The sequence below is a fragment of the Oncorhynchus kisutch genome, unplaced genomic scaffold (assembly GCF_002021735.2).
Source record: "Oncorhynchus kisutch isolate 150728-3 unplaced genomic scaffold, Okis_V2 Okis09a-Okis19a_hom, whole genome shotgun sequence".
NCBI lineage: Eukaryota > Metazoa > Chordata > Actinopteri > Salmoniformes > Salmonidae > Oncorhynchus > Oncorhynchus kisutch.
Genome location: NW_022261985.1, coordinates 5797894 through 5811055, shown reverse-complemented (window position 1 = coordinate 5811055; position 13162 = coordinate 5797894). Strand labels below are relative to the sequence as shown.

At 46.1% G+C, this 13162-nt stretch overlaps 2 protein-coding genes across 31 annotated transcripts in view; both read right to left on the bottom strand.

The window, feature by feature from the left end:
- Window positions 1-13162, bottom strand: part of LOC109887454 (putative homeodomain transcription factor 2) — a 106608-nt gene that overhangs the window by 13737 nt on the left and 79709 nt on the right. For 24 of the 30 annotated variants that reach the window (XM_031815563.1, XM_031815561.1, XM_031815565.1 and 21 more), the window contains exons 6-8: window positions 9879-10047; window positions 3795-3965; window positions 1267-1492 (exon numbers count right to left, since the gene is read on the bottom strand). In XM_031815563.1, the coding sequence (XP_031671423.1) occupies window positions 1267-1492; window positions 3795-3965; window positions 9879-10047 (566 nt within the window). The remainder of the gene's footprint in view (window positions 1-1266; window positions 1493-3794; window positions 3966-9878; window positions 10048-13162) is intronic. The other 6 variants (XM_031815580.1, XM_031815586.1, XM_031815587.1 and 3 more) reach the window with 3 other exon arrangements.
- On the bottom strand, window positions 7559-9241 carry LOC116360612 (uncharacterized). Its single transcript, XM_031815591.1, has 2 exons — window positions 7914-9241; window positions 7559-7863 (listed from the first exon to the last, which is right to left on the bottom strand). The coding sequence occupies exons 1-2, from the start codon at window positions 8616-8618 to the stop codon at window positions 7642-7644; spliced, it is 927 nt and encodes a 308-aa protein (XP_031671451.1). The 5' UTR covers window positions 8619-9241; the 3' UTR covers window positions 7559-7641.

The following is a 13162-nucleotide window of genomic DNA, read 5'->3' as shown; positions in this document are numbered from 1 at the left end:
ACAGAGAGGCTGCTGCCAACATACAGACTTGAAATCATTGGCCACTTTAATAAACTGAACACTAGTCACTTTAATAATGTCACTTTAAGAATGTTTCCATATCTCACATTACTCATCTCATATGTATATACTGTATTCTTCACTACCTTTTCTTCAGTATCTATTGCATCTTAGCCGTTCTGTCACTGCTCATCCATATATTTATATACTATTATCTCATTCCTTTACAAGATTGTGTGTATTAGGTTTTGTTGTGGAATTTGTTAGATATTAGGTTTTGTTGTGGAATTGTTAGATATTACCTGTTAGATACTGCTGCACTGTCAGATCTAGAAGCACAACCATTTCGCTACACTCACAATAACATCTGCTAACCAAGTGTATGTGATTTACCTTGGTGACGGGGGGGGAAGTAGCAGTGTGTTGCGTGGTGGTGTGTGTGTGTGTATAAATGTGTCTGTTACCTTGTTGTTTACCTTGGTGACGGGGGGGAAGTAGCAGTGTGTTGCGTGGTGGTGTGTGTGTGTGTATAAATGTGTCTGTTACCTTGTTGTTTACCTTGGCGACGGGGGGAAGTAGCATTGTGTTGCGTGGTGGTGTGTGTGTGTGTGTATAAATGTGTCTGTTACCTTGTTGTTTACCTTGGCGACGGGGGGCAGTAGCAGTGTGTTGCGTGGTGGTGTGTGTGTGTATAAATGTGTCTGTTACCTTGTTGTTTACCTTGGTGACGGGGGGGAAGTAGCAGTGTGTTGCGTGGTGTGTGTGTGTATAAATGTGTCTGTTACCTTGTTGTTTACCTTGGTGACGGGGGGAAGTAGCAGTGTGTTGCGTGGTGGTGTGTGTGTGTGTATAAATGTGTCTGTTACCTTGTTGTTTACCTTGGTGACGGGGGGGAAGTAGCAGTGTGTTGCGTGGTGGTGTGTGTGTGTGTGTATAAATGTGTCTGTTACCTTGTTGTTTACCTTGGCGACGGGGGGCAGTAGCAGTGTGTTGCGTGGTGGTGTGTGTGTGTATAAATGTGTCTGTTACCTTGTTGTTTACCTTGGTGACGGGGGGGAAGTAGCAGTGTGTTGCGTGGTGTGTGTGTGTATAAATGTGTCTGTTACCTTGTTGTTTACCTTGGTGACGGGGGGAAGTAGCAGTGTGTTGCGTGGTGGTGTGTGTGTGTGTATAAATGTGTCTGTTACCTTGTTGTTTACCTTGGTGACGGGGGGAAGTAGCAGTGTGTTGCGTGGTGGTGTGTGTGTGTATAAATGTGTCTGTTACCTTGGTGTTTACCTTGGCGACGGGGGGCAGCAGCAGTGTGTTGAGAGGAGGGGGTGCGGTCCAACACGTCTCGTCTGACCTCAGCAGCAGGTCACAGTGGTGAGACCCTCCATCATGGAGCTGTAGCCCCTCCTCACTACTCTTACAGGTTATCCTCCCATCCAGAGACACATAGCCATTATCTGTCTCTGTGGACTTGTCTATGGACAGCTTGGACTTCTTCGACCTGGGGGGAGAGATGGAGGGGGGAGGTTAAAGGGGGAGGCGGTAGAGGTGGAGAGACGGGACAGGCAGACAGTCCCAAGTCCATCCAGCATGCAGAAATCAGAACAAGACAGAATCACTTGGATCAAGTTGGTACTAATTGAAGCCATGGCATGGGAGCAGAGAAACTAAGTTCTAAAAGGGAAGGGTTACTGGTGCTACTAAGCAGAATTCAAATAGAGTTGATTTGAATAGGATTTGGGATTGGGATGACTGTCAGTGACCATTAGATTTCTGGTGTGAAAAGGTTGGATTTTTAATACTGTTTCTAGATTGAAAGACTCGAAAACGGATCCCTTTTAACAACTATAAAGCCTTTACTGATGTTTATGCTTCGACATCGTTTCCTCCGTGCTTCTCTTGGCCATAGCTTGAATAGTTGAACGAGCCGTAACGTTGGCAACAACAAAAGAAAAAACAAAGCTGCAAAATCCCTTTTTCCACACAGAAAAATGATAACAAATATGGAAGACAGACCTCTCCTTTCACATAGTTAATAATCAAGCTGCCGTGGAAAAGCATTTAAATATGGATCTCCTCTGTGTGTGTCCAGTTAAAATATCACTGTTTAATACCTTCTCATCTCAGCCAAATAATGACCTTACCAGATCATGTTTATCATATAGTGGGAAGAATGATTTTCAGAAACATATATTTACTATGTACACTACCGTTCCAAAGTTTGGGGTCACATAGAAATGTCCTTGTTATTGAAAGAAAAGCAGTTTTTTTTTTGTCCATTAAAATAACATGAAATTGATCAGAAATACAGTGGAGACATTGTTCATGTTGTAAATGACTGTTGTAGATGGAAACGGCAAATTTGTAATGGAATATCTACATAGGCGTACAGAGGCCCGTTATCAGCAACCATCACTCCTGTGTTCCTGTAGGGTTAAAGTTGATTTTGTGGGTCTTGATTGATTATGTTGTTATTACATTAGAGTGTCTAGTTCGAGAAACAGATGACTCACAAGTCCTCGACTGGCAGCTTCATTAAATAGTACCCGCAAAACACCAGTCTCAACAGTGAAGAGGCGACTCCGGGATGCTGGCCTTCTAGGCAGAGTTCCTCTGTCCAGTCTCAACGTCAACAGTGAAGAGGCGACTCTGGGATGCTGGCCTTCTAGGCAGAGTTCCTCTGTCCAGTGTCTGTGTTCTTTTGCCCATCTTAATCTTTTCTTTTTATTGGCCAGTCTGAGATATGGCTTTTTCTTTGCAACTCTGCCTAGAAGGCCAGAATCCCGGAGTCGCCCCGACGTTGAGACTGGACAGAGGAACTCCGCCTAGAAGGCCAGAATCCCGGAGTCTCCTCTTCACTGTTGACGTTGAGACTGGACAGAGGAACTCTGCCTAGAAGGCCAGCATCTCGGAGTCGCCTCTTCACTGTTGACGTTGAGACTGGTGACTATTTAATGAAGCTGCCAGTCGAGGACTTGTGAGTCATCTGTTTCTCAAACTAGACACTAATGTACTTGTCCTCTTGCTCAGTTGTGCACCTCCCACTCCTCACAACGCTGTGTACTACTCCCACTCCTCGTTCTATTCTGGTTAGAGCCAGTTTGCGCTGTTCTGTGAAGGGAGTAGTACACAGCGTTGTACGAGATCTTCAGTTTCTTGGCAATTTCCCGCACGGAAAAGCCTTCTTTTCTCAGAACAAGAATAGACTGACGAGATTCAGAAGAAAGTTCTTTGTTACTGGCCATTTACAGCCTGTAAACCCACAAATGCTGATGCTCCAGATACTCAACTAGTCTAAAGAAGTCCAGTCTTATTGCTTCTTTAATCAGAAAACATTTTTCAGCTGTGCTGACATAAATGCAAATAGGTTTTCTAATGATCAATTAGCCTTTTAAAATGATAAACTTGGATTAGCTAACACAACGTGCCATTGGAACACAGGAGTGATGGTTGCTGATAATGGGCCTCTGTACGCCTATGTAGATATTCCATTACAAATCTGCCGTTTCCAGCTACAACAGTCATTTACAACATGAACAATGTCTACACTGTATTTCTGATCAATTTGATGTTATTTTAAAATGGACAAAAACAAAATGTGCTTTTCTTTCAAAAACAAGGACATTTCTAAGTGACCCCAAACTTTGGAACGGTAGTGTACAGGACTCCGTTCTCTCATACAATAGAAAGGGCCTTTTATTATGGATCAGAATCCGGGTGGAATCCAAGGGATGTTGCAGCTATACCAGAGAGAGAGAGAGAGAGGGTTCTTTAGTAACCTCACGGGAGGGAAAAATACACACCGCGCTTTACAGATATCATGCCAGAAATCTCTGAAGAGAGCGATGCACAGGCTGTAAGGTGAGCCGGTGGCGGCACCGTGGCAGTGTGGGCCGCCCTCCCGGGTGTTATCAGTGGTGCTAGAGCCATCTCCTTCCCTATGTACATCCAAGTGAGCTGCCTTCCTTAGACGCCTTTGGTCCAGATCAATAAGAAAGAGTACTTAGAGAGAGAGAGAGGTCCAGACACAAATCACTGTTGTTGTGATTGAAGAAAATAAAATCATTAAAATAATACCCTTTTTCATTTATTTATTTTTAAAAATCACAAGGAGGAAGCTAGAAAATGAATGAAAACGGTTGGTTCACTGACAGAGGTGTCTACTACATCAGGTATGGTTGGTTCACTGGCAGAGGTGTCTACTACATCAGGTATGGTTGGTTCACTGACAGAGGTGTCTACTACATCAGGTATGGTTGGTTCACTGACAGAGGTGTCTACTACATCAGGTATGGTTGGTTCACTGGCAGAGGTGTCTACTACATCAGGTATGGTTGGTTCACTGACAGAGGTGTCTACTACATCAGGTATGGTTGGTTCACTGGCAGAGGTGTCTACTACATCAGGTATGGTTGGTTCACTGACAGAGGTGTCTACTACATCAGGTATGGTTGGTTCACTGACAGAGGTGTCTACTACATCAGGTATGGTTGGTTCACTGGCAGAGGTGTCTACTACATCAGGTATGGTTGGTTCACTGACAGAGGTGTCTACTACATCAGGTATGGTTGGTTCACTGACAGAGGTGTCTACTACATCAGGTATGGTTGGTTCACTGACAGAGGTGTCTACTACATCAGGTATGGTTGGTTCACTGGCAGAGGTGTCTACTACATCAGGTATGGTTGGTTCACTGACAGAGGTGTCTACTACATCAGGTATGGTTGGTTCACTGGCAGAGGTGTCTACTACATCAGGTATGGTTGGTTTACTGACAGAGGTGTCTACTACATCAGGTATGGTTGGTTCACTGGCAGAGGTGTCTACTACATCAGGTATGGTTGGTTCACTGACAGGTGTCTACTACATCAGGTATGGTTGGTTCACTGACAGAGGTGTCTACTACATCAGGTATGGTTGGTTCACTGGCAGAGGTGTCTACTACATCAGGTATGGTTGGTTCACTGGCAGAGGTGTCTACTACATCAGGTATGGTTGGTTCACTGGCAGAAGTGTCTACTAGATCAGGTATGGTTGATTCACTGGCAGAGGTGTCTACTACATCAGGTATGGTTGGTTCACTGGCAGAGGTGTCTACTACATCAGGTATGGTTGGTTCACTGACAGAGGTGTCTACTACATCAGGTATGGTTGTGTCTACTACATCAGGTATGGTTGGTTCACTGACAGAGGTGTCTACTACATCAGGTATGGTTGGTTCACTGACAGAGGTGTCTACTACATCAGGCATGGTTGTGTCTACTACATCAAGTATGGTTGGTTCACTGACAGAGGTGTCTACTACATCAGGTATGGTTGGTTCACTGACAGAGGTGTCTACTACATCAGGTATGGTTGGTTCACTGGCAGAGGTGTCTACTACATCAGGTATGGTTGGTTTACTGACAGAGGTGTCTACTACATCAGGTATGGTTGGTTCACTGGCAGAGGTGTCTACTACATCAGGTATGGTTGGTTCACTGACAGAGGTGTCTACTACATCAGGTATGGTTGGTTCACTGGCAGAGGTGTCTACTACATCAGGTATGGTTGGTTCACTGGCAGAGGTGTCTACTACATCAGGTATGGTTGGTTCACTGGCAGAAGTGTCTACTAGATCAGGTATGGTTGATTCACTGGCAGAGGTGTCTACTACATCAGGTATGGTTGGTTCACTGGCAGAGGTGTCTACTACATCAGGTATGGTTGGTTCACTGACAGAGGTGTCTACTACATCAGGTATGGTTGGTTCATTGGCAGAGGTGTCTACTACATCAGGTATGGTTGTGTCTACTACATCAGGTATGGTTGGTTCACTGGCAGAGGTGTCTACTACATCAGGTATGGTTGGTTCATTGGCAGAGGTGTCTACTACATCAGGTATGGTTGATTCATTGGCAGAGGTGTCTACTACATCAGGTATGGTTGTGTCTACTACATCAGGTATGGTTGGTTCACTGGCAGAGGTGTCTACTACATAAGGTATGGTTGGTTCACTGACAGAGGTGTCTACTACATCAGGTATGGTTGTGTCTACTACATCAGGTATGGTTGGTTCACTGACAGAGGTGTCTACTACATCAGGTATGGTTGGTTCATTGGCAGAGGTGTCTACTACATCAGGTAGGGTTGTGTCTACTACATCAGGTATGGTTGGTTCACTGACAGAGGTGTCTACTACATCAGGTATGGTTGGTTCACTGGCAGAGGTGTCTACTACATCAGGTATGGTTGGTTCACTGACAGAGGTGTCTACTACATCAGGTATGGTTGGTTCACTGGCAGAGGTGTCTACTACATCAGGTATGGTCAGGAATGATCGAAGCAAAAACATTGACTAATATCCAGCTGTCAGAGCGACTAATATTGATAGTAATGCGGTAGATTGGACTGTGTTCTCACAATAAACAATAAATGGAGATATGACTATTATTGACTAGTATTGGATTTACTGGGATTAGACTAGGAGAGCCATCATCATCATCAACGACAACGTGAAGATAGAGAGATCTGCTTGAATGGTTAATCTACTCCTACAAGAAGAGGACGGTATCAACTGTCTGACTGACAGCTAACAGCCCGCTTAGATCAGGCTGTTTGGACACCATTTCCCGAGGTGAGAGTCTCCAGTCACCGACGTCCACAGGTGGGGGTTGTGCTTACAGCCCAACACCGTGCAGGACGTTTTGGCATTTGCCAGAGAATACCAAGTTTGGCAAATTCGCCACTGGCGCCCTGTGCTCTTCACAGATGAAAGCAGGTTCACACTGAGCACATGCGACAGACGTGACAGAGTCTGGAGACACCGTGGAGAACATTCTGCTGCCTGCAACATCCTCCAGCATGACCGGTTTGGCGGTGGGTCAGTCATGGTGTGGGGTGGCATTTCTTTGGGGGGCCGCACAGCCCTCCATGTGCTCGCCAGAGGTAGCCTGACTGCCATTAGGTACCGAGATGAGATCCTCAGACCCCCTGTGAGACCATATGCTGGTGCGTTTGGCCCTGGGTTCCTCCTAATGCAAAACAATGCTAGACCTCATGTGGCTGGAGTGTGTCAGCAGTTCCTGCAAGAGGAAGGCATTGATGCTATGGACTGGCCCGCCCGTTCCCCAGACCTGAATCCAATTGAGCACATCTGGGACATCATGTCTCGCTCCATCCACCAACAGTAGTTTGACTTGTTTTAATAAGGACATTACATCAAAGTTGGATCAGCCTGTAGTGTGGTTTTCCACTTTCATTTTGAGTGTCTCCAAATCCAGACCTCCAATGGGTTGATACATTTGATTTCCATTGATCATTTTTGTGTGATTTTGTTGTCAGCACATTCAACTATGTAAAGAAAAAAGTATTTAATAAGAATATTTCATTCATTCAGATCTAGGATGTGTTATTTTAGTGTTCCCTTTAGTTTTTTGAGCAGTATGTATATATATATATATATACAGTGCATTGCGAAAGTACTCGGCCCCCTTGAACTTTGCGACCTTTTGCCACATTTCAGGCTTCAAACATAAAGATATAAAACTGTATTTTTTTGTGAAGAATCAACAACAAGTGGGACACAATCATGAAGTGGAACGACATTTATTGGGTATTTCAAACCTTTTTAACAAATCAAAAACGGAAAAATTGGGCGTGCAAAATTATTCAGGAGAAAGTCGTCTGGTGGTTCCTGACCACATCTGGAGTCTGAGTGAGTGAACACCTCTGTACTGTGAGATGAGGACGAACAGTAACATCTGGAGTCTGAGTGAGTGAACACCTCTGTACTGTGAGATGAGGACAAACAGTAACATCTGAGTGAGTGAACACCCCTGTACTGTGAGATGAGGGCGAACAGTAACATCTGGAGTCTGAGTGAGTGAACACCTCTGTACTGTGAGATGAGGTCGAACAGTAACATCTGAGTGAGTGAACACCTCTGTACTGTGAGATGAGGTCGAACAGTAACATCTGAGTGAGTGAACACCTCTGTACTGTGAGATGAGGTCGAACAGTAACATCTGAGTGAGTGAACACCTCTGTACTGTGAGATGAGGACGAACAGAAACATCTGGAGTCTGAGTGAGTGAACACCTCTGTACTGTGAGATGAGGTCGAACAGTAACATCTGAGTGAGTGAACACCTCTGTACTGTGAGATGAGGACAAACAGTAACATCTGAGTGAGTGAACACCCCTGTACTGTGAGATGAGGGCGAACAGTAACATCTGGAGTCTGAGTGAGTGAACACCTCTGTACTGTGAGATGAGGTCGAACAGTAACATCTGAGTGAGTGAACACCTCTGTACTGTGAGATGAGGTCGAACAGTAACATCTGAGTGAGTGAACACCTCTGTACTGTGAGATGAGGACGAACAGAAACATCTGGAGTCTGAGTGAGTGAACACCTCTGTACTGTGAGATGAGGTCGAACAGTAACATCTGAGTGAGTGAACACCTCTGTACTGTGAGATGAGGTCGAACAGTAACATCTGAGTGAGTGAACACCTCTGTACTGTGAGATGAGGGCGAACAGTAACATCTGAGTGAGTGAACACCTCTGTACTGTGAGATGAGGACGAACAGTAACATCTGGGTGAGTGAACACCACTGTACTGTGAGATGAGGACGAACAGTAACATCTGGAGTCTGAGTGAGTGAACACCTCTGTACTGTGAGATGAGGACGAACAGTTACATCCACTTCATTCCCAGACTGTGTGGCACGGATACATTTTCTTCCAGAAGGCTGAAAATGGTCAGTACTGTGCAAGCCAAAGGTAGTGGGTTTTGGGAATAGCTAGCTATTGTGGTAATACAGCCTGGTCCCAGATCTGTTTGTGGCATCTTGCCAAGAGCACCAACAGATCTAGAAAAAGGCTAATGGCGTTATGCAACCTAGCACAAATTTACGAGCTGCTACCCTCTGGCAGGAAATCACAGCCTTTAAAAAATCAACAATGGGACAGGAAGTGTATGTGGGGGCAGTTCCCTGATCAGAAGAGAGTGGGGGAACCATGGTTCAACACACACAGTCTGATGGAACCCCCCCACTCTGACCAGTGTCTGGGGAACTGACCTGTAGAGTGTGTCAGACAGAGGCCTTTTAAAACAGTAGTCATTCAGGTTTATCTCAGAGCAGGAAGCACATCAAACACTAAAACAACACAGAGGTGGATACATTATCTACACTTTAACCCCCTTTACCCAATCTCTCTCCCCTTCTTCCTCCCTCCTCATCCCTCCCTCCCTCTCCCACCCTTCTCCCTCCCTCCCTCTCCCTCTCCCCCCTCCCTCCCTCTCCCTTTCTCCCCTCCTCATCCCTCCCTCTCCCTTTCTCTCCCTCCTCATCCCTCCCTCTCCCCTTCTCCCTCCCTCTCCCCTTCTCCCTCCCTCTCCCCTTCTCCCTCCCTCCCTCCTCACTCCCTCTCCCCTTCTCCATCCCTCCTTCTCCATCCCTCCCTCTCCCCTTCTCCATCCCTCCCTCCTCATCCCTCCCTCTCCCCTTCTCCATCCCTCCCTCCTCATCCCTCCCTCTCCCCTTCTCCATCCCTCCCTCTCCCCCTCATCCCTCCCTCCCCCCTTCTCCCTCCCTCCCTCTCCCTCTCCCCTTCTCCCTCCCTCCCTCTCCCCTCCTCATCCCTCCCTCCCCCCTTCTCCCTCCCTCCCTCTCCCTCCCTCCCTCTCCCCTCCTCATCCCTCCCTCTCCCTCCCTCTCCCCTTCTCCCTCCCTCCCTCCTCATCCCTCCCTCTCCCCTTCTCCATCCCTCCCTCTCCCCTTCTCCCTCCCTCTTCATCCCTCCATCCCCACCCCCCCCTCTTCTCTCCCTACCCCATCCCTCCCTCTCCCCTCTCTCACGCTCCCTCCCTCTCTCTCTCCCTCCCTCCCTCTCTTCTCCCCACCTTCTTCTCTTGCCAGAGCTGCTGCTGCTGGTGGGTTTGGGGGTGCGTGTGGAGACGATCTGGCAGTGCACTGTCCCCAGTAACAGCATCAGCCATATCGCCCCAAACACCTCTGTGGTCGGGATACTGTGGGGCTGGGGAATGGTGAAGAATAACGCTGCAGCAGCCACTGGAGAGAGGGAGAGAGGGAGAGTGGGAGAGTGGGAGAGAGGGAGAGTGGGAGAGAGGGAGAGGGAGAGAGAGGGAGAGAGAGAGGGAGAGAGAGAGATCAGCGCCACAGGTAACTTCCACAAAGCTGTGAACGATCTGAGAGACAAGGCAAGAAGGGCCTTCTATTCCACAAAAGGAACATAAATTTCAACATACCAATTAGGATTTGGCTAAAAATACTTGAATCAGTCATAGAGCCCATTGCCCTTTATGGTTGTGAGGTCTGGGGTCAGCTCACCAACCAAGACTTCACAAAATGGGACAAACACCAAATTGAGACTCTGCACGCAGAATTCTGCAAATTCCTCCGTGTACAACGTAGAACACCAAATAATGCATGCAGAGCAGAATTAGGCCGATACCCACTAATTATCAAAATCCAGAAAAGAGCCGTTAAATTCTATAACCACTTAAAAGGAAGCGATTCCCAAACCTTCCACAACAAAGCCATCACCTACAGAGAGATGAACCTGGAGAAGAGTCCCCTAAGCAAGCTGGTCCTGGGGCTCTGTTCACAAACACAAACACACCCCACGGAGCCCCAGGACAGCAACACAATTAGAACCGACCAAATCATGAGAAAACAAAAAGATAATTACTTGACACATTGGAAAGAATTAACAAAAAAACAGAGCACACTAGAATGCTATTTGGCCCTACACAGAGAGTACACAGCGGCAGAATACCTGACCACTGTGACTGACCCAAACTTAAGGAAAGCTTTGACTATGTACAGACTCAGTGAGCATAGCCTTGCTATTGAGAAAGGCCGTTGTAGGCAGACATGGCTCTCAAGAGAAGACAGACTATGTGCTCACTGCCCACAAAATGAGGTGGAAACTGAGCTGCACTTCCTAACCTCCTGCCCAATGTATGACCATATTAGAGAGACATATTTCCCTCAGATTACACAGATCCACAAAGAATTCGAAAACAAATCCAATTTTGATAAACTCCCATATCTACTGGGTGAAATTCCACAGTGTGCCATCACAGCAGCAAGATTTGTGACCTGTTGCCACGAGAAAAGGGCAACCAGTGAAGAACACACACCATTGTAAATACAACCCATATTTATGCTTATTTATTTTATCTTGTGTCCTTTACCATTTGTACATTGTTAAAACACTGTATATATATATATATAATATGACATTTGTAATGTCTTTATTGTTTTGAAACTTCTGTTTGTGTGATGTTTACTGTTAATTTTTATTGTTTATTTCACTTTATATATTCACTTTATATATTATCCTCCTCACATGCTTTGGCAATGTTAACACATGTTTCCCATGCCAATAAAGCCCTTGAATTGAATAGAATAGAATAGAGAGAGAGAGAGAGAGAGAGAGAGAGAGGCTGAGAGAGAGAGAGAGGGAGAGAGAGAGACAGAGAGAGAGACAGAGAGAGAGAGAGAGAGAGACAGAGAGAGAGAGAGAGAGAGAGAGAGAGAGGCTGAGAGAGAGAGAGAGAGAGAGAGAGAGAGAGAGAGAGAGAGAGAGAGAGAGAGAGAGAGATCACTTTGTATGTTGTCTACCTCACTTGCTTTGGCAATGTTAACACATGTTTCCCATGCCAATAAAGCCCTTGAATTGAATTGAATTGAGAGAGAGAGAGACAGACAGAGTTATACACTCTATGTATGTGGGATATTCTCCATTTTCTACTGGACTTCCTGTCAATAGTTTATATTGAAACTATTTATATATATAGATGTGTGTGTGTGTGTGTGTGTGTGTGTGTGTGTGTGTGTGTGTGTGTGTGTGTGTGTGTGTGTGTGTGTGTGTGTGTGTGTGTGTGTGTGTGTGTGTGTGTGTGTGTGTGTGTGTGTGTGTGTGTGTGTGTGTGTGTGTGTGTGTGTGTGTGTGAACTTACTATCTAACACACAGTGCCAGGTTGAGGGCTGGAATTTCCCCATGACCAACCACAGCCAGAGAAAGGTAAGGTACTCATGTCTACACAAGCAGAGACCAACAACACACTGAAGTAATGGTGGAGAAGGAATACGGTGAGACTTAAGCCTTCCACATGTTTGGTTCGACTGGAGCCTAGCTGAACTGGGCTGGAGCCAAGCTGAACTGGCTGGAGCCTAGCTGAACTGGGCTGGAGCCTAGCTGAACTGGGCTGGAGCCTAGCTGAACTGGGCTGGAGCCTAGCTGAACTGGGCTGGAGCCTAGCTGAACTGGGCTGGAGCCTAGCTGAACTGGGCTGGAGCCAAGCTGAACTGGGCTGGAGCCAAGCTGAACTGGGCTGGAGCCAAGCTGAACTGGGCTGGAGCCAAGCTGAACTGGGCTGGAGCCTAGCTGAACTGGGCGGAGCTAGCTGAACGGGCTGGAGCCTAGCTGAACTGGGCTGGAGACAAGCTGAACTGGGCTGGAGACAAGCTGAACTGGGCTGGAGCCTAGCTGAACTGGGCTGGAGCCTAGTTGAACAGGGCTGGAGACAAGCTGAACTGGGCTGGAGACTAGCTGAACTGGGCTGGAGCCTAGCTGAACTGGGCTGGAGCCTAGCTGAACTGGGCTGGAGCAGACGAAGGGACTAGCAACTTTGGGCTACCGACTTTGAGCTAGCGACTTTGGGCTAGCGACTTTGGGCTAGCGACTTTGGGCTAGCGACTTTGGGCTAGCGACTTTGGGCTAGCGACTTTGGGCTTGCCTCGAGAAGAAATGTGTGCACAAACAAACAGAGAACAAAAACAAAAAGTCTTCATAATAAAAGTCTTTATAATATATGTCTTCATAATAAAAGTCTTTATAATATATGTCTTCATAATAAAAGTCTTTATAATATATGTCTTCATAATAAAAGTCTTTATAATATATGTCTTCATAATAAAAGTCTTTATAATATATGTCTTCATAATAAAAGTCTTTATAATATATGTCTTCATAATAAAGTCTTTATAATATATGTCTTCATAATAAAAGTCTTTATAATATATGCACAAACTGTTCTGGATGGGAAGCATGCGGACGCTTTTAGTGAGGTGGGAAAGATGTGGTGAGGCACCACATAGCTACCCTGTAGCAGGAAGAACATGACTCTGGAGGTTAGGGTTAGGTAGGTACCCTGTA

Excerpts from the sequence above, each read along its gene's own strand:
- LOC116360612 (XM_031815591.1), bottom strand. The coding sequence starts at position 8,618 with ATGTTACTGTTCGTCCTCATCTCACAGTACAGTGGTGTTCACTCACCC. Across the intron at positions 7,864-7,913 it reads CCTCATCTCACAGTACAGAG|GTGTTCACTCACTCAGACTC; the intron begins GTGTTCACTCAC and ends CACAGTACAGAG.